Below are 27,481 nucleotides of genomic sequence, written 5' to 3'. Positions count from 1 at the left end.
GTGTGTGTGTCTGTGTTTGTGGTGTGTGTTGTGTGTGTGACATGGTGTGTGTATGTGTGTATGTGTGGGTGTGTGTGTGTTGTGTGTCGTGTACTGGTGTGTGGTGTCTGTGTGTGTGTGTGTGTGTCTGTGTGTGGTTCTTGTGGTGTGTCTGTGTGTCGTGTGTGTTGTTTGTGTTGTGTCTGTGGTTTGTGTGGTTATGTGTGTTGTCTCTGTGTGTGTTGTTGTTGTGTGTATTGTGTGTGTGTGGTGATGTTGTGTGTGTGTGTGTGTGTGTGTGTGTGTGTGTGTGTGTGTAGCACAGTGACAGCACTGATGCATTCACAGTGATTTTCGATAAGAAGCAGCGAATGCTCTTCCTGTGTAATTAATGAGTCTCAGAACTTCGTATAAGAGACGAGCTTCCTCTACACGTAGGACATCGGCATCCGATCGTTACCAACAGGCATGATCGTTCCCTGTGCAGCAAGTCAAGAACCCAACCCACGACATGTCCATGATGGGTTAGCAAACTGATGTGAAAGAGCTTAAAGAACCCACGCTGTAATGGGACCCTTACCTCTTTGAGGGAGACGACCCCGATGAGGCGTCCGATGCTGGTGACGTAGGCGTGGTCGAGTCCCAGCAGGGAGAAGATGGTGTGGGTCTGCAGGAAAACACCAAAGAACCATACAGTCAGTACATGTTGGGAAATACTGAATGTCTTCTTCCAACATGAGAGTCACTTGATAACAAAGGTATCCCAACTGTAGCTGTGTTCATGACAGGATGTGTGATTACCTAGAAGAGCATCAGGACTGTTTGAGGCAGATGATAGCTATGTGATTAACATGATGATTCAGCCTCTATGGAGAGAGACATCAAGCATGCTCATTTCTGACGTGGAGCTAATCTGAAGTAAACATTGAATACTGCTTTCTACTCCTCCATCTTGTGACTGTGTAACTCCCTCTCTTGGATATCAGCATGTGAAGGACACTGTTCAGGAACTAGTTGATGCTCTGTATGTGATCACTACTTCCATTCTGGAGAGGATCACAGATACATGGATCCTGAGGTTGAAGCTCAAGCCGGGGATTATTAACATTTTTGAGTTTTTGAGAAAAAGTCAGAATTCTTAGATGCTTTGAAAAAAAGTCAGGATTTTGAAAAAAGTCAATGTTTGTGGAAAAAGTCAGAATTTTGAGGAAAAAAAGTCAAATTTGGAGAAAAAGTAAATTTTTGAGGAAAAAGTCAGAATTTTGAAATGTTGAGAAAAAGTCAATTTTTTTTGTAAAAGTCAATTTTTTTTTGCAAAAGTCAGATTTTTGAGGAAAAAGTCAACATTTTTAGAAAAAGTCAGAATTTGGAGATTTTGAGAAAAAGACAGAATTTGGAGATTTTGAGAAAAAAAGTCAACATTTTGAGAAAAAACTGGTATTCCTCCATCTTGTGACTGTGTAACTCCCTCTCTTGGATATCAGCATGTGAAGGACACTGTTCAGGAACTAGTTGATGCTCTGTATGTGATGACTCCTTCCATTCTGGAGAGGATCACAGACACATGGATCCTGAGATTGAAGCTCAAGCCGGGGACGAGGGAATAACATTTTTAAGTATTCAGAAAAAGTCAGATTTATGGGATATTTTGAGAAAAATAATTTTGAGAGTTTGAGAAAAGTCAGAATTTTGAGAGAAAGTCTGAATTTTGAGAAAAAAAGTCTGAATTTTGAAGAAAAATGTCAGAATTTGGAGATTTTGAGAAAAATAGTCAGAATTTTGAGAGAATGTCAGAATTTTTAGATTTAAAGAAAAATGTCAGAATTTTTAGATTTTAAGAAAAATGTCAGAATTTTGAGATTTTGACAAAAAAAGCCAATATTTTGAGAAAAAACTCAGTACTTTGTTCATGACAGGATGTATGATTACAAGAACCGTCATTCCTCCACCGTGTGACTGAGTAACTCCCTCTCTTGGATATCAGCATGTGAAGGACACTGTTCAGGAACTAGTTGATGCTCTGTATGTGATGACTCCTTCCATTCTGGAGAGGATCACAGACACATGGATCCTGAGGTGGAGCTCAAGCCGGGTACCAGTGAGATTTTTCTAACAGTATAACACTTGAAACAAGTTCCTGCTTTCTACAGAAAATGAGGCTCAGATGCTCCACTGACTTCAATTATCCAACGCTGACAAGTTCATTCACAAATGGATTCACTCAACGCGTCATGTGATCTGCTTAATGGGACCACTGCAATTTGGTGGTTTTTTTTGCAAGCACCATCTGCATAACTTACAATGTCTAAGTATATAAACATGTGGTTCATTTCAGCTTTGTAATCTCCAAAGAAAGACATTTACTCCGATTTTATAGCGTTAAAAGATACAAAAAAGACAGATTTTCAAAAACAAATTAATACCGTTTTGTAGGATTTGTGAAATCTAGGTTCCTTATGAGGACACTTCAAACATAACAAGGGACCATCAAACCTCATTTCTTTGAAGCTTCCTGAAAATAACTTTGTAATTTGGTACCGATTACAGAGAATCTACATTTGCCCTATTTCTTCTATTGGATTATTTCACCGTCTTTCGTAATAATGTACTCAAAAATTACCATAAATGTTTTCCTCCTAGTGTTCACTTCAGGTTGGGTCAAATTGGGACACTTTAAAGGACCCAAATTATTATCAACTTCTCAACTTATTTTATCATTTATATTTGCTTTTGTAAAGTAATGTTTGCAGTTTCTCTCTCTACTTAACTAAACTTGTATTTTAATTGTTATTTAGTTGCCAAAAATAACCAAATACACAACAAGTATCACTTCCAAATGCAGTTGACTGATAGTATAACCCACTTCTTTCAATGTTACATGAATATCGCAATAATATTCTTTTGGTTTTGTTATGGCAGATTCCTTATCACAGTGTGTGTCTCGCTTATTTTGACATTACATGTCACTGGTTAGACGCTTATATCCAAAGCGACTTACATACTCAACACTGTGGAACAACCCAGGGACACAACGACATGCTGACTGCAGTGGGGTTTGAACCTGTGACCACCTGATCTTAACACCAACGCACAACCCACTGCGCCACACACCTCCTAGAAATTGTATTTATTAAGGTAACACAGGTCAGAGAGGCTCCATTGCCTCTTCCGCAATTATCAGTAGATGTACCCATGGTAAGTAAATTGGCCAAGGTCAGAGGAAGGTCTAACTAACAAGACTTTCTTGTTAGTTAGTGGTTCATATCAGCATGCATTAGAAACGATAAGCATGTTGGTGTCTTAGTTAATGTAAGGAGGTCATGTGCAAACGTATATTAATTGGATAATTCATATCCTGTAAGACTCCTAAAGACGTCATGAGATAATGACCTTTCCACTGCTGGAACATAGTAACATATCAACTATCTCTGCCACGTATGTTTACGTGTATAAAGCACACCAGATCCTTCTAGTCTGTGGGGACATTTCTGCGATTGGTTGCTGTTGAAGCAAGGCGATATTATAAATATATATATATATAATATTACTCCAATATTATTGTTTGTTGTTGCGCAACTGAATAATAATTAATCTCAACCATATTTGTGTTTTATTGATCTCTCTCTCTGTGTTAACATTTAAAGTTGGTAACAGTTTAATATTCGTTTGTCAAAATCTGTAATTGCCTCCACAGACGCAACATCTCCAGACTCCGCCCATCCCTTTCTCAATCAAACACTGAAGTCCTGGTCAATGCATTTGTCACGTCCCGCATCGACTACTGTAACGCCATCCTCTCAGGCATACCCACCAAGCTCATCAATAAACTACAAATCATACAGAACTCCGCAGCCCGGATCATCACCGGCACCAAGGCCTCCGAACACATCGCCCCCATCCTCATCCAACTCCACTGGCTCCCCGTTCAATCCCGTATCAACTTCAAAAACCTACTGCTCACTTATAAAGCCCTACATAACCTGGCCCCCCCCATCTGGCTGACCTTCTTCAGGAGTACACCCCCTCTCGCTCCCTCCGCTCCTCCTCTGCTGGTCTGCTAACCATCCCCACGCCTCGTTACCATGGGTGCTCGGGCTTTTAGCTGCACTGCTCCCAGACTCTGGAACTCCCTCCCCCCGCACATCCGACAGTCTGACACAATCACCATATTGAAATCCCAATTAAAAACCCACCTGTTCAAATCTGCCTACTCACTGTAGTGCTCCCCATTATATGTTTCATTTGTGTCCACTTGACTCCTCCATGATTTCCTGTTTGTGTTTTTATCATGTTCTGTTGCCTATTAGCGGGTTTTTTTTTTTTAACAAATCGTACGGTGTCCTTTGGTGTCATGAAAGGCGCCTAAAAATAAAATGTATTATTATTATTAAATGTGATATTTCTTTCCACAACAAAACAACCAACGTCTCACTTCATGCTTTAACACTTTACTGATGCCCCGGCTGATGACTGAAGCACGCCTTTATTTGGTTATCATTGGTATGTTAATATAATTTTCACCAGGGACGTGTTGGACATGCAGACGTGAGGCTCTGATAACGGTGTCGACCGCACATTACCCTGACAGCTGTCTCATGAATGCGGTCGAACGCAGGTGGCAGATGTTAAGAGTCTCATAAAAAAGGGACATTAAAGTCAAGAACACTATCTAATAATAGACTTGAAGTCATTAACATGAGTTCATCTTGTGAATCCCAACATTTCCCCTTTAAAATAAACAGTGTTCTGTAAGTCATATCCTGCAAAACCTCCTTACTTTCAAACGTGTCATATATAATCATGTTGGCAGCTTCGTTTGAGTGCTTCATAATAGAAGAATTCATTTGCCTTTAAAAAACGATATGACTCATTTGCATGCAGCATCCATAACAAAAACAACAAAGCCAAATATTTCTGTGGCTACTGAAGTGCCATCAGTGCCAGACGTGTCTTTATTCTGGCATTTCTACTTTCAAATAGTTGAAAAAGTACTTTCTTTGACCCGTTTCTGCTCCCTTTATACTCTCTGCCCTATTAGTACTGTATTTGCTGAAGCAACGACTCCATGTCCCCACGGGGGTCATTAACGTTGCATTGAATCTCCGCTCCATTGCTGAAGTGACTGTCGGGGGAGTGCAGCTAAAAGCAAAAAAACTTCAACGGTGGATTACAACGGTTGCAAGATTGATGCCAACTGGAGTTTTACTTCCAGACCCCTTTTAGTTTTTAATGAGACGTTTTGCTTTGACAGAACGGACATTTGATGCCACTGTGCCGAGACAGAGATTGTTACGTGTTTTTAGGCCAGGGGTGTCAAACTCAATTTCATCGTGGGCCACATTAGCATTATGCTTGCACTCAAAGGGCCGGTTGTAACTATATAAAAATACATATATAAATACACAATATATATGAAATAATGTATTATATTATATGATTGCCTCTGAATTGGATTATTATCGGATAGGGTAATAACTTCATAATTAACTCCGTCTGAAAGCAGAAGTCTAGGGCAAATAATTGCAAGTCTCTTCAGTGCGCATGTCACAAAATGAGATGCATTGTGGGACATGTAGTTTATGGGCAACATGCTTCTGTAAGATAAGATAACATGGACCAGTAGTTTGACAGCAACAGGGTGAGATTGAAAAACAGCACAGATTCACACAGATTAATTAAATTAAGGATAAATCAAAGATAACAAAAAGAATGATAAATAACTATAAAATAAGAAATTAATTAAAATGAACATATATTGATATTCTGTAAAGTAGCATGTAACCGTATTATATTCTTTGCAAGCTCTTGCGGGGCCACATAAAATGAAGTCGCGGGCCGGATTTGGCCCCCGGGCCTTGAGTTTGAGACCCCTGTCAAAAAGTAGCTCTAAAAATATATAAAAGCAGTCTGAGTCTGCTCACCTTTGATTCAGCCCGTTCACATCAGATTTACATTAGCTGATTTAAAAAGGGCTGAAAATGTATTGATCATCAGCACAGAGATAACCGTTTCTGCCCTGAATCATTGGGTCATGTTTGGCGTTTAATCTGAAGTGAAAACCACGGGGGAAAAGGATGAGGGATGTAATGTAAGTGTTCTTTAAATGATAGTTTAAAACATAGATACGCCCAAATAAAAAAAACATTGTTTGAAAATGTTATCTTTCTTCTCACTTCCTTTCTTACCTACATTTTGATTGAACTCAAATGACATTTACGGCCATTTGAACTGATGTAAGATCATTTGATATAATGTTTTGAGTAACAAGTTTTGATTTTGATTTGATTTGATATACTTTATTAATCCTCGTGGGGAAATTGTTTCTCTGCATTTGACCCATCCTAGTGTTAGGAGCAGTGGGCTGCCATTTTGAACGGCGCCCGGGGAGCAGTGTGGGGAACGGTGCCTTGCTCAGGGACACCTCGGTGGCACTTGGTCTTGCCGGGACTCGAACTGGTGACCTTCCAGTTGCCAAGCCAAGTCCCTATCGACTTCGCCACCACCGCCCCAACGGTGGCGCCTCCTCTATACTTTTAGAGGAGTTTGTAACCTTTGGGCAGAACCAAGTTAACTTTGTCCAGTCAGGCCTTTTTTAACCAACGAGACTGAAAATCTATTTTTAAATGCATAATTTATAAACTGAACAATCGAACCTAGTTTTTCATTTGTTGATATAAGGGAAGGTCACTTCTGGAGGGTTAGCCTGGTTTATTGTTGTCAACTGTTGTAAAGTCTGCAAGGGTTAAAACTCATTCTCAGCATTTCATGTTGAGCTTCAGTTTAAGTTCTTGCCAAGCTCAGTTCAAAAAGTGTAATAATAATTTCTTGTTGCAATATTTCTTGTGTGTAAGATTAAGATTCATTCATCTTAAAATCCAGGCTCACGTCACTTTAGTTTAACCTCAAGTTTATGCTAGTAAAGTTACAAGGACTCAAGAGTACTTCCCTCTGTTTCAGGACATGCAGCCAACGAGGTATGTTGTTGTGTTTGTATTTATTTTACAGTGAATTACTTTACTCAACATGGTGCTATGGTTTCTCATTCATACTGTTTGTTTATGTGTAGTTTTCACGGTGGATTTGAAGAGGAATAAACCCGTAATGAGAAACTCGTGTCTGCCTGTGCTTCGAGGGAATTGCATCACTCATTAAACCTGTGAGAAGGCAGTGGTTTCAGTTAGCTTCTAGACTGCTAGGGATAGGCTGAGTAAATCTGCTTTAAAAATGTTTTTCTCTGTCACAACATCTGATCAGGGAAGTGTGTTGGCTTTGAGTCCTGTTAGCCACTTCTCAAATGTGCTGACAGAGGCTCGGGGCGGAAAACATATCGGCATCATGTAAACAATCCAAGTAACAGGTTTGTCCTTTACAGAAAGGCCTGCATGTCAACACAGAACAACAACAACAACCACAACAGTAAACAGCAGGACATAAATGGTAGCCAGGTCCAGAGAAGCTGAGCCGGGCGAGAGGTAGAGAGAGAATAACTTCACACACACACACACACCATGTATACATCACTTCAGGGGACATTACATTGACTTACATGCATTTCCTGGAGACTTATCCTAACCTCAACCATAACCAACACATGCCTAACCCTTAACCTTACCCTAACCAAGTCTTCACCCTAAAATGAATGATTCCCCTCATGGGGACAAATTTGTCCCCATAAGGGAGGCGAGTCCCCACACGTGACTGTGTAAACAGATGTAGGACACACACACACACACACACACACACACACACACACACACACACACACACACACACACACACACACACACACACACACACACACACACACACACACACACACACACACACACACACACACACACACACACACACACACACACACACACACACACACACACACACACACACACACACACACACACACACACACACACACACACACACACACACACACACACACACACACACACACACACACACACACACACACACACACACACACACACACACCGCAGTGTTAGTGGCGTTGGCGTTGGACGGTGTTTAATATGCTGAAGGAGATTGTGCGTGGTATTGGCTTTTGGCAGAGTGCAGTGGAGGGAGGTGGGAGATGGATTGGTGCAGGATCCCTCTCTTAAATGTTTAAAGAGTATTCACAAAGAGCCCAGAGGAAGAGAGAGAGAGGGGGAGGCATTATGAATGGGTGGCATCAGGTGCCTCAACAACCAGAAGAGTGTGTGTGTGTGTGTGTGTGTGTGTGTGTGTGTGAGGGTTTCAACTGGGGAAAGTGTGTGAGCTTCTTCCAGGGTGACGCAATAAGAAAAGTAAATCCACACATGCTCCAAAAGCTGCACTTATTAAGGGAAGGTTGGCTTGTGTGTGTCTGTGTGTGTCTGTCATTGTCTGTATACTCCTTCATTGTCAATACACACCCAGGAGTATCCAGTGTAAACAAAAATGGTAAATGTGTGACAGAAATGCCCTTTTTTATATTCTATATTCTCTATAACTGTTCCACACGCCTCTTATTAAGGTGTGAGTAAGGTACTGGTGGTTATTGTATCTGTAGATGTATACATCCTTAACAAAGAGAGACTACGAGCATTTCTGTTAACTTTATAGCTAAAACTATTACAATGAAACACTGCATTATGGTTTTACTGTCCTGTTTCATTATGTTAAGCTTTTTTTTATCTTCCATTTTACTTTTAATATCCTTTTTTATCAGCTTGTGTTTCTTTTAAATCTGTTAAAATGCATTTGTATCTCTTATGTTAAATGGGAAAGAGGCATTATACAAATTAACTTTCCTTCCCTTATTCGATTAAGAAGTGCTGATGCTCTCGTTCCCTAGAAGCAATTGTTAGGAAGTCCTTTTAATCAGGGTGAATAACACACACACACACACACACACACACACACACACACACACACACACACACACACACACACACACACACACACACACACACACACACACACACACACACACACACACACACACACACACACACACACACACACACACACACACACACACACACACACCACACACACACACACACACACACACACACACACACACACACACACACACACACACACACACACACACACACACACACACACACACACACACACACACACAGCTGTATTTACAATCAGACCTTATGCAGTGATGTGCGCTCCACCAGCTGGAAGGGGGCGGGGTCGATCTTGCAGTTGGTAAAGTTGACCTGCTCATCAAGCTGCCTCTCCTCCCACTCTGCAATCTGCAACACACACACACACAAATTATGTCAGTAAATATCCCACTGGTGAATTCAAAAGCAGTGTCTGCTAATGACGAAATGTCATCACGCCAATATTAGCCGCCTTTAGCTTAGCGGTGGTGACGTGAAGTCATGTGACCGTAATGTAGTTCCTTTATAGCCCAACATTAGCCTCCTTTAGCTTAGCGGTGGTGACGTGAAGTCATGTGACCGTAATGTAGTTCCTTTATAGCCTAACGTTAGCTTTTTACATCTGTATTCTGATCCAAAACGTGTGAGGGCATAGCCATGATTGTGCATCAACATGTGTATTCATTTCTTTATTTGAAAGGTCTGACTTGAAGTGACAGCGTGTACAATAGTTCCTCTTAACAGAAGATGTCTTTATGCCTCGTGCCAGTCACTAATCAGAAGGCAAAAGCATCAAACAAACGCATAACCCCTCCTGACAAACCACCAGCCTCTGATAGACAATCAATGGAGCGGGCTCCGAAGCTGAATGACTCCATAAATCACACAATGATGGAGGTGACCGAGGAAGAGGGACGCAGTGACACGGCAGACGTATGAGAGGTGAACGATGAGGGATACAGAGAGGACTAAAGGAAGGGGAAATGTGAGGGATGTGCGGCTGACAGACAGGAAATGAGAGGTGCTGTTGATGGATGAATTATGAATTATGTCATATGATCCAAAAATATAAGACTTCAGGGTAATCGGCCCATCTTTGGGATATTGAGGAATCTGAAAGAGTCATGGTGGGGATGTGCAAGCCGAGATTTAAGGTTTTAATGTTAGTCTGAAAAACAAACAAATAATCAATGATAACTGTTTTCTGTTTCTATCCTTTTCGTTGTCCTTTCATCTTAATTTCTTACCTTTTCTTTTTGGGAGTAATTGAGTGATGTGGCATTCAAACTAAGTACTATTACTCAAGATAAGTACAATTTGAGGTACTTTTACTTTTGGTACTTTAACTATATCTTGATAATAATACTTTTGTACTTTTACTTGAGTAACATTTTGAATGCAGGACTTTTACTGTAACAGAGTATTCCTACACTCTGGTACTTCTACTTTTACTCAAGTACAAGATCTGAGTACTTCTACTTTTACTCAAGTACAAGATCTGAGTACTTCTACTTTTACTCAAGTACAAGATCTGAGTACTTCTCCTTTTACTCAAGTACAAGATCTGAGTACTTCTCCTTTTACTCAAGTACAAGTTCTGAGTACTTCTACTTTTACTCAAGTACAATATCATAGTACTTCTACTTTTACTCAAGTACAAGATCTGAGTACTTCTCCTTTTACTCAAGTGCAAAACCTGAGTACTTCTACTTTTACTCAATATCTGAGTACTTCTACTTTTACTCAAGTCCAAGATCTGAGTACTTCTACTTTTACTCAAGTACAAGACCTGAGTACTTCTACTTTTACTCAAGTACAAGATCTGAGTACTTCTACTTTTACTCAAGTACAACATCTGAGTACTTCTCCTTTTACTCAAGTACAAGATCCGAGTTCTTCTACTTTTACTCAAGTACAAGATTTGAGTACTTCTACTTTTACTCAAGTACAAGATCTGAGTACTTCTCCTTTTACTCAAGTGCAAAACCTGAGTACTTCTACTTTTACTCAATATCTGAGTACTTCTACTTTTACTCAAGTCCAAGATCTGAGTACTTCTACTTTTACTCAAGTACAAGACCTGAGTACTTCTACTTTTACTCAAGTACAAGATCTGAGTACTTCTACTTTTACTCAAGTACAACATCTGAGTACTTCTCCTTTTACTCAAGTACAAGATCCGAGTTCTTCTACTTTTACTCAAGAACAAGATCTGAGTACTTCTACTTTTACTCAAGTACAAGATCTGAGTACTTCTCCTTTTACTCAAATACAAGATCCGAGTACTTCTACTTTTACTCAAGAACAAGATCTGAGTACTTCTACTTTTACTCAAGTACAATATCTGAGTACTTCTCCCACCTCTGTTAAAACCCCCACTCATTCAGTCAAAATGAACGAAGCCATTCCACGTTGACTTTTCTGTCAGAAAAACACACTTTGGGACTAAATGAGGAATAATTGGCAGCTTCGAATAAACACACATTTGTCAAATTGAAGCTACATATTTGTAGGATTGTATTATTTGTTGGAAATAATGGATTGACCGAAAGTCAAACGTAATTTGTTTATCTCCCTTGTTTTCCCTATCCTCTCCAAAATATAATGGGTTCTTCCTTTCTCCATGCTACACTCGTTCACAAAGGTTAATTAAAAGGGTTTTTCAGAGGAAACCAAGCAGACAACCTGACCTGACATATTTGGAGAAGGTAATACATAATCACAAAAATAAATAGTGCTAATAAAAATAAATTCATCTCAAGTTTTGCCAAATGTCAGCACTTGTTGTTTTGTAAGCTGTTTTCCTGATTGGCTGTAAGGTGTGTGTGTGTGTGTGTGTGTGTGTCTCACCTCTCTAATGGTCATGTCATCCTCCACCTCTACGTCGTCCTGTACACAAAAAGTAAAAGGAGAACAGTCAGCACGGAAAATATAAATATATTCACAGTAAAATGAAGAAGTCTACAACACGGATACACAAGCGGGAGACGAATGGTAAACAAATGAAAACAATGATGTCCAGTCGGCTGTTATCACAAACACAAACATTTCTACTTCTCAACTTCACACAGAAGGTAAGTTGACTTATTGAAGACACATATTCACTCACGCATCACATCGTAAGTGCGATGCAGCGCCTCTGCTTGGAGACAGATGGACAGAAATGTGTGACTAAAGGAGCGACTACAGTACATTTAATGAGAGCGGGGGATGTGATGTATGAGATGTCAGAGCAGATGATCATTATTATAATGATGGATCTGTGGAGAGGCTCATAACTGACGGGCTGATGCTGCCGTTTGATAAGCTGGAGTTACACCATAGATTGTATAGAAGAACAAAGTGTACAACGGCCACGGTGTTAAAGCATCGAGTTCGGCATCTGGGTCGTTGCCATCTTGGTTTTTTGACGTCCATATCTTGGTTTTTGAGAGCCAGAAGTGACATGAAAGGACAGAGGAAGGTACAACCAAGTAGTAAACAAGATTGTTTTGCCTGATCACTATTACAATTCATTTTCATTCAGCGAAAAATACACCGTGAAAGTCCTACGATTAACACAACACCAATACCGGAAAACAAAATGGTGGCAACCTGTCAATCACAAGGTAGCCCCGCCCTAAAACATACACTGCTTCATTCTCTATTTTTCTTTAATTGGGACCATAAGTTACTAAATTATGATCATGCTGTATTGAAGAAGACCTACAACCAGAGATTGAGACCATAAACTGGTCAGGAAAATGTTAACTGAGGTAGCAAATAAAGTGAGAAGTTATTTTCTCTTATGGCACATTTCCACTGCAGCGGGGTAGCCCCGTTTAAGCGTCCTCGCTCAGGCCTCGGGCTGCCTCGCTGGCCGTCCGAGGCCGTGGCGCATTTCCATTACAGTTTAGAACCTGGGGTAGCAACGCAGTGTAGGCGGGGCGATCGGCTTTGTTGCTCCGTCGAGCTCCCGCTGGATTTGATCATCCCCAATGAGATGTAGGAACGTCGTCACCTCCTCGGTCGACCACGTGTGCTTTTCTTTGACGTTGCCATTTTTGTAGCTCCTCCGTTTACAAAAATGCTGTGTATAAAAATGCTGCAAGCTTGCTTCTAGATATATATGCGACGCTAGGGATGATCTTGCGCGCAATCTTGTGACGATTCTCTCTGACCAATCAGCAGTCGAGAGTGTTGACGTCACTAGTTCAGCCCTGGCCTGATAGAACCACGATTTTATGGGGCCGGAAAAAGAGGGAAAAAGTACCCACTAGGCGGTGCTAGGCTATATGGAAAGGCCACCAAAAACTGGCCTGGCCGCTTGAGGACGATTAAGGACGCTTAAACGGGGCTACCCGCTGTAGTGGAAATGCGCCATAAGTCTTCTATACAATCTGACTTATTTTTTGCTCACTGCTGAATAAAAGTGTCAAACATATACTCTAAATTGGACCATCATTTACTAAGTGGACTTTAGTATTGAAGAAGACTTCAAACTAGAGAGCAAAACCGTGAACCCTTTCAGAAAGAAATCAAATCTGACTTTTTGTGGATCTTCATTTTATTTAAATTAGCCTCTATGTCTTGATGTGGCACGTTTACATGATGCACTTAAGGCCTCATGTTATTGATTTTGTACAAAAATAAAATACAAATACAACCAGTGGAGTCGCCCCCTGCTGGTTATTAAAGAGAATGCAGGTTCAAGCCACTTAGCTTTTTATAATCTGAGGTTGTCGCACGAGTCAAAGCAACCCTGTGCTTTTCAGAGAAGCTCTGAGAATACTATGGGATGGAAAATGTTTCCACAAGGTTACTTCTCAGGTTTCAAGAAAACATGTGTGTATGTTTGTGTGTGTGTTTGTGTGTGCATTAGATAAAGGGAGTCATGGTATGTGTGAAGATGTTTCCACAAAGTGTGTATTCAGCTCCATGTGTGTGTGTGTGTGTGTGATGGGCTGTGAAATAGGTTTTCTAAGTGTTAAGTCAGGGGCTTGAGTACAAGTATTTACCTTCAACGTACTGAAGAAAACATGAATGTGTGTGTGTGTGTGTGTGTGCATTAGATAAAGGGAGTCATGGTGTGTGTGACCCAGGGGCTGATGGGAGCCCTGAGCTCATTTATCCTCATCGCCATGGTGAATGACCTGTTGGTAACCCTAGCAACTGTTGCCGCGGGGTAAAAAAAAAAAAAGGAGCCTTACTGTAGCATTATGTAAGCGGCAGCCGGTGAGACCACACACACACACACACACACACACACACACACACACACACACACACACACACACACACACACACACACACACACACACACACACACACACACACACACACACACACACACACACACACACACACACACACACACACACACACACACACACACACACACACACACACACACACACACACACACACACACACACACACACACACACACACACTTATTCTGCTTGTCACAAGGGCACTCTGAATGTCACCATTGGTGTTGACGGGGAGAAAATGTAAAACTAAAGACTGATGGAGAGATCAAATCACTTCGTTGTGTGCGTGTGAGTGTGAGTGTGTGTGTGTGTGTGTGTGTGTGTGTGTGTGAGTGTGTGTGTGTGTGTGTGTATTTGCAGAAGAAGGTGCGTCTTTGAGAGACAGAGAGGTTGGACTGTGCATGCTAAATAGATGCTTTGAGAGAGATTAGCTGCTCTATTAAGAGAGCAAATCTCAGCTTCTGGATACAGGAGTTAGGGAGAAGTGTGTGTGTGTGTGTGTGTGTGTGTGTGTGTGTGTGTGTGTGTGTGTGTGTGTGTGTGTGTGTGTGTGTGTGTGTGTGTGTCTGGGGAAGTGAGAGAGCGAAACTTTGTGAGAACGACTGACAGTGAAATCCGAGCAACCGTGTGGGCATATTCAAATGAGATTTGAATAAGTGTGTGTGGGAGCAGAGGCATGCGAGAGTGCTGACAAAAGGCAGATGAAGCTGTATTGCTCGCTGCGCTGTATGTCCGTGACCAGACAAAGACTACAGAGGTCTGTTGATCTACGTTTTCCCCCTGAAGCTATCCATCTTTCCATCAGTGGCAACCATCCAAGACCAGGTCAGCTGGGAACACACAGGATTATGTATTTGGTTTAAGCATATAATGAACAGAGATTTCTGGATTAAAAGCAGCCTCTCGTTCCAGATATTCTTCCTTCTCTCGGCCCACAGCAGAGAGAAGGGGAAGTGGGAAGGCTTTCTTTACACTTCCAATTTAGCTGAAGGGAGGGATTAGCATTTTTGTCTTCTTTATCTTAATCCAACATCTCGCTCAGATTTTAAAAAGGGTCACTTCAGGAAGTTTTAGGAAGCATACTCACACAATGAAGTAAGTACAATTTCACCAAAAAGTAGGATTACTTATTTCACGGCATTCACAATAACGCCTTCACGCATGCTGACCACAGAAGGACTCTTACATAAACAACAACACAAGTGGAATACCAAAGTCTGAGAGACGATAATCCCTTGTGTTTTCTTTGCATTTCTTCAAGCTTCGCCATCTTTTATGAACTAGTTTTATTTATGCTGCCCAAGGGAATTTAAAATATAATTAAAAAAACTATGTGTTTTCCCGGATCTCCAAAGTCATTGAGGACAGTTTGTTGTTGGGACTATTTCTCTGTTAACAAAACTTTGACTTAAATGCTAATATCAGCATGCTATCATCTTCACAATGTTAATGCTAGCACATTCACGTTCAGCAGATATACATTTTAGTGTGACGACCCCTGCTTTGCTATCTCCTGCTGTGTGTGTGTGGCCCTTTAATGCTCTCCCTCTGCCTGTCAGCGCTGATTGAGGACGCCTGGCTGGAGGAGTAAAAGGCCTGAGCCAGACTCTCGATCACTCTCTCCGCGGAAGACCTGTTCTGGGAGAGCAGCCTTTTTGTTTATGCTTTTGCCCTGCCTTTATGTTAGTTTTGTTTAACGTTGGATTGTTGTTAATAAATATCTTTTCATATATCTTGTCCTTTCCACACTTTTGTTATGGCCAAGAGCCAGGTCATGACATTAGCTCGACATGCTAACATTTGCTAATAAAATAAACACAAGGCTTGTGGGGCTGTCATTAGTTTAGCAGGTATTTGGTAATGAACTAACATTTTGTAGAGAATTTCTGACCCTATAGATGACATAGATGAAAGGCTAGTAGGTCAATTCATTTTATAGATGTCATCCACTGGGGATCATGAATGTTTTTTTACCAAATGTTATTGATCTAATAATCCAACTATTTACAATATATGTAAAAGTGCCACCATCATTCATTGGGATCAGCTGAGACCCATGAATATCTGAACATATTTTAGTACCAAAACATCAAGCTTGAACTTCACCTAAGTCAATTTAATCCATCCTCTCTAGGAAACAGGAATATTTGTAGCAGAAATCCTGACAGTCGACGTGAAAGCTACTAAGATATTTTTGTTTTATCCACAAACCTCTCGAGGGAAGACACAGAAACACCAACAATGCATATCTGTGGCATGCTTCAAAAGTATTCAAACCTGTAATAAACGTTGTATTTTACTTTCTATTCTTTGGAGAGCACAAACAGCCCATATAGGTTGGCGAAAAATTGCATTTTCACCTCAAATTACAGACAAAACACATTCCTCCTGTGATCCACATGTGATACATAGCACTGTTAATAAAATGTCCCTTAATAGAACGGATTATCTCGAACAAGGAGTTTAAGTGATAAGTTATTATTGAAGTGCTGCAGTTTCTGTCTAATGAAGTTCATATCTTCATCGTTCGTCGTTCTATCCTCTGAATAGCTCTTCCAATGATGGCTAAAGACACTGTGGAGTTCATCCCTCATGCTTATGCTCGATGTTTCAATCTGCACCACACTAAATGGTGCAACAGGGACACATCGCAGCAATAACTACAGATCACTCGTGCAGGGAACTAACGGCTGACTTCCTCTCTGCTGACACTCACTTTCCTTATTGCTTTCAAGATCTATTTCTGCATATCTGATTAGACTCAAATGTCAAATAACATCGTTAAACACTCAGTGGTTTGAACAATAATGGCGGGCTGTGAAAGAGTCTTAAGAGCTTTGGGAAAAGTTGTAAAAATGGTGAGTAGTTAATGTTAACGATCAATCGCACTGTGGTAGCTCAACTGAAGCCACAGGAGACACGTGCAGCAGTGGATCAGTGCAGACAATGTCCCACCTACTGGAATGTGCCGATGCCCCGCGGTGCAGTCCAGACGACCTGGCAGAACCTACCCCATCAGCTGTGGCCTGTGCCCGATGCTGGCAGAACCTGAGATTGCTACGGACTCGAAGAAGACTGTGGGAGCAAACCGCCTTTGAGTCTTGTGGCAACGCTTCATTTGGATAGTCAACAGAAATGTGTATAATAGAACATGTACAGTTGTGTATTATACACATGGAGAGAGAGAGCGAGCGAGTAACTGCTTGCGATTGCACTTTTCGCAGCTATTCATAGAAAGAATACCATTAAAAATGCATATGATATACTGGTTTGAAACTAATGAGACAACTCGAACGTTATGCGAGAAACATGAAGCTATTTTTTGATCGTGCATCCTTACTCTACAGCTCTGTTCTTTGGGAAACACAACAAGACTGGCTTCTCTTTGGAAACGTGAGCAGATCAAAGTGAAAACCACCTTAAGTTCTTTAAATATTCTAAATCCACTGAAATACATTTTCACCCTGGCAGAATCTGATAGAGCATCAAACCAGTTCACAAAACAAATTACAGCGAGTACATCACACTCATCTCCAGCAGATTATTTCACTCTCTCTGTGAAATGATTCAGGAAATGAAAGCTTTATCCTGTCCTCTGAATATTGTCCCTATCAGATACCCGAAGGACACTTTTAATGGAGTCAAGTAGTCTTTGTTATACTACACAGAACTTGCTTTCATTTGAACATACTGTGAAGGTGGTAGCTCTTGACCCCAACGATTTAATATTTAAATCTTTCAAAATCCCGTTTCTTGGCTGAAATATCTTTCAAAGGACTTTCATAGTGGGACGAGTACTCAGGTCTTATACTTCAGTAGAAGTAGAAGTACTCAGGTCTTATACTTCAGTAGAAGTAGAAGTACTCAGGTCTTATACTTCAGTAGAAGTAGAAGTACTCAGGTCTTATACTTCAGTAGAAGTAGAAGTACTCAGGTCTTATACTTCAGTAGTAGTAGAAGTACTCAGGTCTTATACTTCAGTAAAAGTAGAAGTACTCAGGTCTTACTTCAGTAAAAGTAGAAGTACTCAGGTCTTATACTTCAGTAAAAGTAGAAGTACTCAGGTCTGGTAAGAGTAAAAGAAGAAGTACTCAGGTCTTATACTTCAGTAAAAGTAGAAGTACTCAGGTCTTATACTTCAGTAAAAGTAGAAGTACTCAGGTCTGGTATGTAAAAGTAGAAGTACTCAGATCTTGTACTTGAGTAAAAGTAGAAGTACTCATGTATTTTACTTGAGTAAAAGTAGAAGTACTCAGATCTAGGACTTGAGTAAAAGTATAAGTACTCAGATCTTGTACTTGAGTAAAAGTACAAGTACTCAGATCTTGTACTTGAGTAAAGGTAGAAGTACTCAGATCTTGTACTTGAGTAAAAGTACAATTACTCAGATATTGTGCTTGAGTAAAAGTAGAAGTACTCAGGTCTTATACTTCAGTAAAAGTAGAAGTACTCAGATCTTATACTTCAGTAAAAGTAGAAGTACTCAGGTCTGGTAAGAGTAAAAGAAGAAGTACTCAGGTCTTATACTTCAGTAAAAGTAGAAGTACTCAGGTCTTATACTTCAGTAAAAGTAGAAGTACTCAGGTCTGGTATGTAAAAGTAGAAGTACTCAGATCTTGTACTTGAGTAAAAGTAGAAGTACTCATGTATTTTACTTGAGTAAAAGTAGAATTACTCAGATCTTGTACTTGAGTAAAAGTAGAAGTACTCAGATATTGTGCTTGAGTAAAAGTAGAAGTACTCAGGTCTTATACTTCAGTAAAAGTAGAAGTACTCAGGTCTTATACTTCAGTAAAAGTAGAAGTACTCAGGTCTGGTAAGAGTAAAAGAAGAAGTACTCAGGTCTTATACTTCAGTAAAAGTAGAAGTACTCAGGTCTTATACTTCAGTAAAAGTAGAAGTACTCAGGTCTGGTAAGAGTAAAAGAAGAAGTACTCAGGTCTTATACTTCAGTAAAAGTAAAAGTACTCAGGTCTGGTATGTAAAAGTAGAAATACTCAGATCTTGTACTTGAGTAAAAGTAGAAGTACTCATGTATTTTACTTGAGTAAAAGTAGAAGTACTCAGATCTAGGACTTGAGTAAAAGTATAAGTACTCAGATCTTGTACTTGAGTAAAAGTACAAGTACTCAGATCTTGTACTTGAGTAAAAGTAGAAGTACTCATGTATTTTACTTGAGTAAAAGTAGAAGTACTCAGATATTGTACTTGAGTAAAAGTACAATTACTCAGATCTTGTACTTGAGTAAAAGTAGAAGTACTCGTGTGTTTTACTTGAGTAAAAGTAGAAGTACTCAGATCTAGGACTTGAGTAAAAGTAGAAGTACTCATGTCTTTTACTTGAGTAAAAGTAGAAGTACTCAGATATTGTACTTGAGTAAAAGTAGAATTACTCAGATCTTGTACTTGAGTAAAAGTAGAATTACTCAGATCCTGTACTTGAGTAAAAGTAGAAGTACTCAGATATTGTACTTGAGTAAAAGTAGAAGTACTCAGATCTTGTACTTGAGTAAAAGTAGAAGTACTCAGATCTTGTACTTGAGTAAAAGTAGAAGTACTCAGATCTTGTACTTGAGTAAAAGGAGAAGTACTCAGATCTTGTACTTGAGTAAAAGTAGAAGTACTCAGATCTTGTACTTGAGTAAAAGGAGAAGTACTCAGATCTTGTACTTGAGTAAAAGTAGGTAGGTCAGATGTTACGAAGATATCCTATTATCTCTTTAATGCTTCACTTTAAATGGGTCTACTGTACACCTGTCATATAGTAAGGTGGGACTAGGTCAAAATAATATAAAGAACTAATCGTCAGGACTTCTTCTCAAAACTGGCTTATTTCTTTCTAACTTTGAGTAAATCGAAAACATCAACTTTACGCTGATGATGTCACTAATATATATTCTAGCTTTGTTCTGAACTATGGTCAGAAACTGCACATTACCCATGTATAATGGACTGTCCCTAAATGCAGCTGGTAGCCAGCGTCAGTGAAATGTGTGTAATTGTCCCCGGCAGACGAGGCTCCAGATGTCACAGCGACTTTATCTCATTATCTCCCTGAATCAACGAGCATTGGGAAATGCTGCAGTTATTTTTCATAATATTACTGGGTTTAAATGTCCAAAAAGTTGATCTACTGTGCAGCAACAATTACAATCATTCCTCAACAATCAGCCCCCCCCCCCCTCCCTCACAGACCTGCTGCACCACCACACCCCTTCCCGCTGCCTCTGCTCATCAGAAGCCAACCTCCTATCCATCCCCACCCGCACCAATCACCGGACCTGGGGGGACAGAGCCTTCTCCGTCGCTGCCCCCTCCCTCTGGAACTCACTCCCCCAACCCATCAGAGACTGCACTGACCTCACCACCTTCAAAACACTCACCTCTTCAATCTGGCTTTTAATGTGTGATTGTTTTTGTATTATTTGACTTTAACTTTAACTATATATTTATTTGTTGTTCCTTTATTTTATTTTATTTTCACTATATCTGTAAAGCGTCTTTGAGCACCTGTAAAAGCGCTAACAAATTAAATCTATTATTATTATTAAATCTGCTGTTCTTTCACTAAACTTCTATATCTTTGATTTCTGTCACTAGTGAACAACTGAAAACACACACACACACACACACACACACACACACACACACACACACACACACACACACACACACACACACACACACACACACACACACACACACACACACACACACACACACACACACACACACACACACACACACACACACACACACACACACACACACACACACACACACACACACTCACACTCACACTCACACTCGCTCGACCAACACTTATGTGAAACTTTTTTGTCTTGCATCTGTAATATATCGGGGAAAAAAAAGACAGTCCCCGACAACTGAAAGGAATAAAGGGGAGGGGGGGGGAGGTGCCAAACAAACAAAAAAAATGGAGGCCATCATAAATAAAACATCGAGGCATTACACAAGACGCAAGAGTGGGGGAGAAATAATGAGAAAAACAGCGAGGAGAGACCGAGAGGCGCGGTGGCATCATTTCTTCTGACTGCTGATGTCATTTACCTGCATCAATATTTCACAGCAGAGATGGAGGAGAGGGGGGAGGAGGGGGAGGAGGGCAGGCGTGTGACAGACACAGAACCTATTTGAGACCAGGGGTGTGAAGCAGAGACGAAGCTAAGATTCAGAAACAAAGAGTACATATGGAGAGTGTGGAGCTGAAAAAAGGGGAAGTAATAACTTAATTTCTCCTCCGTTTGTGAGAAGGAAATGACACTAATACTCTATTAAAGTATTGAGGATCTTAATTTGAGGATTCAGTGAAGAGGGGAGATGTTAAACTATGCGCAAATGAAATAATATTCTATCTAAAATTGTAACTTCTTAAAGAGAATCCAAATGTGTTTTTATCCAGTGGGGGATATTTGAGAAATAATATCAAATAAAGTCAAAAATGTTTATATAAGCATAAGAAATTAAAGTAACATTTTAATTGCAATAAGAAGATAAAACAATACAAAATAAAATAAAGATAATATCAAATAAAATAAATAACATAATAATAAATTGGTATAATCCTGCGATTAAAGTAAAAATGGGCAAGTAAAAAAAAGATAAAATAAAATTAAGACAATTATTCATCCAACTATATGAAATTAAAGTAACATTTGCAATAAAAATATAAAACTAAGTAAATAATATAAAAGATAATATCAAATAAAATAAAGATAACTCATTTAATCAAGAAAATGTGCAAAAAAAAGACAACTTAAAGGGGACCTATCATGGAAAATGCACTTTCTGTCTTTTATACATCAATGTGTCCCCGGTGTGTCGGGAACTCACGCAGCGTCAGAAAATAAAACCCTCTCTCTTTTCCTCCGTACCCAAATCTCTAAAAACGGGGGAACAACGGAGCTGATCCAGATTTGCGTCCGATATGACGTAATATCTGAAATGTGGACCCACGGCCCAATCAGAAACGTTGCTATCGGAAACAATGCCCGACTGTTTTGGACGTAATATGGTCTGTGTTTACATTAGCATCGCTAACACTCAGAGCTAACCTGTACTGGAGAGCATGACTCTTTAAAGTAGAGACACTACATACTGATATACACCTGAACATCAGCAGGAGAGGACTCTTTAAAGTAGAGACACTACATACTGATATACACCTGAACATCAGCAGGAGAGGACTCTTTAAAGTAGAGACACTACATACTGATATATACACCTGAACATCCAGCAGGAGAGGACTCTTTAAAGTAGATACACTACATACTGATATACAACCTGAAAACATCAGCAGGAGAGGACTCTTTAAAGTAGAGACACTACAATACTGATATACACCTGAACATCAGCAGGAGAGGACTCTTAAAGTTAGAGACACTACATACTGATATAACACCTGAACATCAGCAGGAGAGGACTCTTTAAAGTAGAGACACTACATACTGATATACACATGAACATCAGCAGGGAGAGGACTCTTTAAAGTAGAGACACTACATACTGATATACACCTGACATCAGGCAGGAGAGGACTCTTTAAAGTAGAGACACTACATACTGATATACACCTGAACATCAGCAGGAGGAGGACTCTTTAAAGTAGAGACACTACATACTGATATAACCACTGAAACATCAGCAGGAGAGGACTCTTTAAAGTAGAGACACTACATACTGATATACACCTGAACATCAGCAGGGAGAGGACTCTTTAAAGTAGAGACACTACATACTGATATACACCTGAAACATCAGCAGGAGAGGACTCTTTAAAGTAGAGACACTACATACTGATTACACACTGAACATCAGCAGGAGAGGACTCTTTAAAAGTAGAGACACTACATACTGATAATACACCTGAACATCAGCAGGAGAGGACTCTTTAAAGTAGAGACACTACATACTGATATACACCTGAACATCAGCAGGAGAGGACTCTTTAAGTAGAGACACTACATACTGATATACACCTGAACATCAGCAGAGAGGACTCTTTAAAAGTAGAGACACTACATACTGAAATATACACCTGAACATCAGCAGAGAGGACTCTTTAAAAGTAGAGACACTACATACTGATATACACCTGAACAATCAGCACAGGAGGAGGACTCTTTAAAGTAGAGACACTACATACTGATATACAACCTGAACATCAGCAGGAGAGGGACTCTTTAAAGTAGAGACACTACATACTGATATACACCTGAAACATCAGCAGGAGAGGACTCTTTAAAGTAGAGACACTACATACTGATATACACCTGAACATCAGCAGGAGAGGACTCTTTAAAGTAGAGACACTAAATATCACTATATAACTCAACATTTCTTAACAAAAAAACCTGCCACTAAATGACTGAGATTACAAATCAAATCAATACTACCACATTGACTCGGTGTTATTATACTCTTTGTTATCCCCACATGTACTGAACCTAACAACTAACAGGCTCAATTATTTCCCAGTAATAATGCAGCATGCTGCGGTGAATCCATAACGAGATTCTTTTGAATTTCACTACAGTGGAAACAGTAATGGCTTTTGAAAGTTTATTTGAGATTCGGACCTTTAACGTGGCCCCCTATCTGGGATAATACATGATTGTTAGCTGACTTGAGTGCAAACTGTGTTGTGGTATTGTAACAGACAGATTCTGGTAATGTGTGAAACGTAGAACATTTCGTGATTCATCCCTTTCATTAATACATTCGAAGAAATGTGTTTGGTCATTCAGTTTCTGCTACACATCTGAACCGGAGCATTGTGCTGTAATGATGTGAAACCCACGCTGGAGGGTTCACTCTGTACACCACCTAATGAAAAAACGCTCATCATTTTTTACTTTTCGTTTAGTTCCTCAAGGCACGTCTGACTTCTGAGCACCAAAGGAGTGTGTTGGGAACCAAAGTGATGAATTCTTTTGTGGTGTTTCCTAGCTGAGAATGGCCAATTTTAAGAGCAAAATCTTGTATTTCTTTCCTTACTTCTCAGCAAAGTTCCAGCCGTAACAAAGTAATTTATGAGCTGCACAGAAACGGGTTTACACACAAGCCTCGGAGCGACGGATGAAGAATGATCTGACAGCGCTGTGTGCTTGTGAATGATTGAAAATGTGTACAGACTTCAATAATTATCCCCGACATGTGAAACTAATGGAGCTCCTTAAAGTGCCTCAAGTGTAATCATTAATAGTGCTAATAGAGTTGCACTGACACCAAAATGACTGCCAGACGGGAGAATAGTGTGTTCTTGAATTATGTTTACATTAAAGTGATGTTGGGGAGAAATATGAGCATTTACTGAAGGTCTGTGGTTAACAGGATGTTCTAGTATCTTAGCTTTGGCTGATGAGTAATTGCAGGTCACTAATTGCATTAGACGTAGCTTTTTGACAGTAACCGTTGGAGTGCATCATCTCTGTATAAAAGACGCCTAAATTGCCCTCCGTTTAAATGTGTTCAGATTGAGAGCAAAGCTAGTTTCAGATATAATAATGCAATGAGATACAGAATCAATACAAAGTCAGGGCCGTTTTGAAGAAGCTACGAGCACGTCTTCATTTAAAAAAGCTAAGTTACAGCAGCACTACTTTTTAAACAAGAGTAACACACACACACACACACACACACGGTCCATATGTATGGGCGTAATGTCTTCACAGTTGGTGTGAATAAATGCAATCGGGAAACTCAATCTGCCGATCATAATACATAACATTCCCTTTAGTACAAAAACAATTGCTGGTCTTTCTGGACTCAATGCAACAAACAGTGCAAGTTTGACACGGCACAACATCTGGTCTCGTTACACTGCTTGAAACAGAAATATTCGTTAGAAATGTGGATAACATGCTCACCACAAAGTAGCTCTTTAAGATCGTTGGTGGCTCCTAGTACAGGGGATGACATCATATTTGATGGGTAACATTTTTTTTTTTACAATAATTTGCACATTTAATTTGAGAGAAGCTAGATCACGGATACGTTATTGATGCTGATTGACGCACGAAGATCAAATGTGGGATTATGTCCAATTAAGGGTTGGGGGGGGATTGGCCAATTATTGGCTAAATGCATTTTTCCCCCGTGTTATTTTCATTTTATTCTTCTAGTTTAAGGGTCTGCCCCAAAAGAACGAGTGCATTCTTACATCTAACTCTCTGGAAAAGGGTACATTTGCACAGTGCTACTCACAAACCAGCGTGAATGTATCTGATATTGCCACTTGATGGGGTGACATTTGGAAAATATACCATTTCGCCCAACACAAATCTCTACGAGTCTAACGCTCAATAGTGTTAGATGTTCGGAAATTAAGAGCAAAATAATGTTACAATGACTTGTACATTTAATTTGATAAGAGCTAGATCAGTGCTTCTCAAATTGTGGTCTGCGGACCACTGGTGGTCCGTGAGCGCCCCCTAGTGGTCCGTGAGTATATTGGTAACATTTCACATTTGAAATAAATAAATACATTTAAGTTTTTCGCACTCTCGCGGGAATATCTCCGCAATGGAACAAGCTTAAGTTTCACTTTTGATTGCATGATATAGCCCAGATAAACACCTTCATCACACATGTTGCCACTTGTTTGTACCATTTTCAGGCGATTTGTAAAAAAACGATGTGTTTTTGGATATTTGTGGAGTTAGGTGGTCCGCGAGTGTTTTTTTATTGGTTAAGTGGTCCTTGGTATGAAAAAGTTTGAGAAACACTGAGCTAGATAAATCATTGATGCTGATCGACGCACAAAGATTACAAAGTGGGAATACGTCCAAATTAGGGTTGGGCGAATTGGATATTAATTATATTGGGCTATTGGCTAAATCCATATTTCCAATGTTTTATTGTCAATTCATTTTTCTAGTTTAAGGGTCAGGGTCAGGGTTAGGCCGCAAAAGAGGAAGCACAGCTCTAACTCTCTGTAAAAGGGTTTATTTGGACTAAACCAGAGTTTGGGTTTGTTGGAAAAGTGGACAGATGGTAGGCGGCACAGTGCCATACAAAAACCGGCGTGAATGTATCTGTTATTGCCATTTGTTAGAATGACGTTTGGGAAAATGAAACATATCGGCCAACACAAATCTCTATGCATGATTGTGAGACGCGGAATAGTGTTATATTTTCAGATATTGAGAGCAAAATAATGTATATCACGAATACATAATTGATTCTGATTGCAAAAAGATTAAAAAGTGGGAATACGTCTAAATTAGGGTTGGGGAGATTGGACATTAATTATATCGGGCTATTGGCTAAATCCATATTTCCAATGTTTTACCGTCATTTGATATTTCTAGTTTAAGGGTCAGGGTCAGGGTCAGGCCCCCAAAGAGGAAGCACAGCTCTAACTCTCTGAAAAAGGGTTTATTTGGACTAAACCAGAGTTGGGGTTTGTCGGAAAAGTGGACAGATGGTAGTGGGCACAGTGCCACACAAAAACCGGCGTGAATGTATCTGCTATTGCAATTTGTCAGGCTAACGTTGGGGAAAATGTAACATATCGGCCAACACAAATAGTTCAATCGTTTTTGATTTTCAGAAATTGATATCTGATAATTTGTCATCCAACGCTACAGCTGTTTTTGTACAATCATTTTTCTCAATTTATAATCTCGTTCCATTCGTCGGCGTGCACCAATGCACAGTGGCCTGTAATTGTACAGCAGGCTACATCCCAGTTTGTGGTGATCTTTTTCCAATATCTCCCGGGTATTGCCATGCATCATCATTTCATCTGAGCTGCTGCTGTCATTCAAGTTGCTAATGAAGAGATATGACGCTCCTCTCTGGATATTGAACGCTGCATGCAGAGGAACGTGCTCCAAAGCTTCACGTGGAATACAATCGTTTCTTTTTGATCAATTACAACAAACTTGATGGGATTTTTTCTGCATCACTCCAGGAAAAAGGCGTGTCCTGTGAGGCCGTCACTGATTGGACGCCTCGGGTGAAACAGCTGATGATGGACAGCATGCTTGGTTGAACAGCCTCTTCCTTGTTGACCACTTAACCACATGTTACTTTAAGATGACAGGTATTTGATATTTTTTTACAGATGCAAAATGCTTTCTTAATGGTATTTTCATGTTGCAGAAAAGCTATATTTAATATGACTCTTTGAAACTCTTTAAAACTTTAAAATGACAACATGTATCTTTTTAAATATTGTTTTTATGATGTCTTAACACTAGCTTGAAAAACAACTTATCACAGGCCTCTTGATGTTGTTTGTTTCAATACGATTCCAATTAGCATTATGTTGGGCATGTGATAACATCTTATGTTTTTTGTTTAGATGTTTGTTTACCTTGTATTTTATTTAACTCTTAAGTA

At 39.8% G+C, this 27,481-nt stretch overlaps 1 protein-coding gene across 1 annotated transcript in view; it reads right to left on the bottom strand.

Moving 5' to 3' along the window:
• Positions 1–559: 559 nt before the first annotated feature.
• Positions 560–27,481, bottom strand: part of LOC117562062 (chloride channel protein 2-like) — a gene marked incomplete at its 3' end in the record, with an annotated part of 82,037 nt that continues 55,115 nt past the window's right edge. The window contains 4 exon segments of the mRNA XM_034239838.1: positions 560–646; positions 9,126–9,230; positions 11,712–11,750; positions 25,003–25,035. Of these exon segments, the coding sequence (XP_034095729.1) occupies positions 560–646; positions 9,126–9,230; positions 11,712–11,750; positions 25,003–25,035 (264 nt within the window).

The sequence above is a fragment of the Gymnodraco acuticeps genome, unplaced genomic scaffold (assembly GCF_902827175.1).
Source record: "Gymnodraco acuticeps unplaced genomic scaffold, fGymAcu1.1, whole genome shotgun sequence".
Taxonomy (NCBI): Eukaryota; Metazoa; Chordata; class Actinopteri; order Perciformes; family Bathydraconidae; genus Gymnodraco; species Gymnodraco acuticeps.
This window is presented reverse-complemented; position numbering and strand designations above follow the sequence as displayed.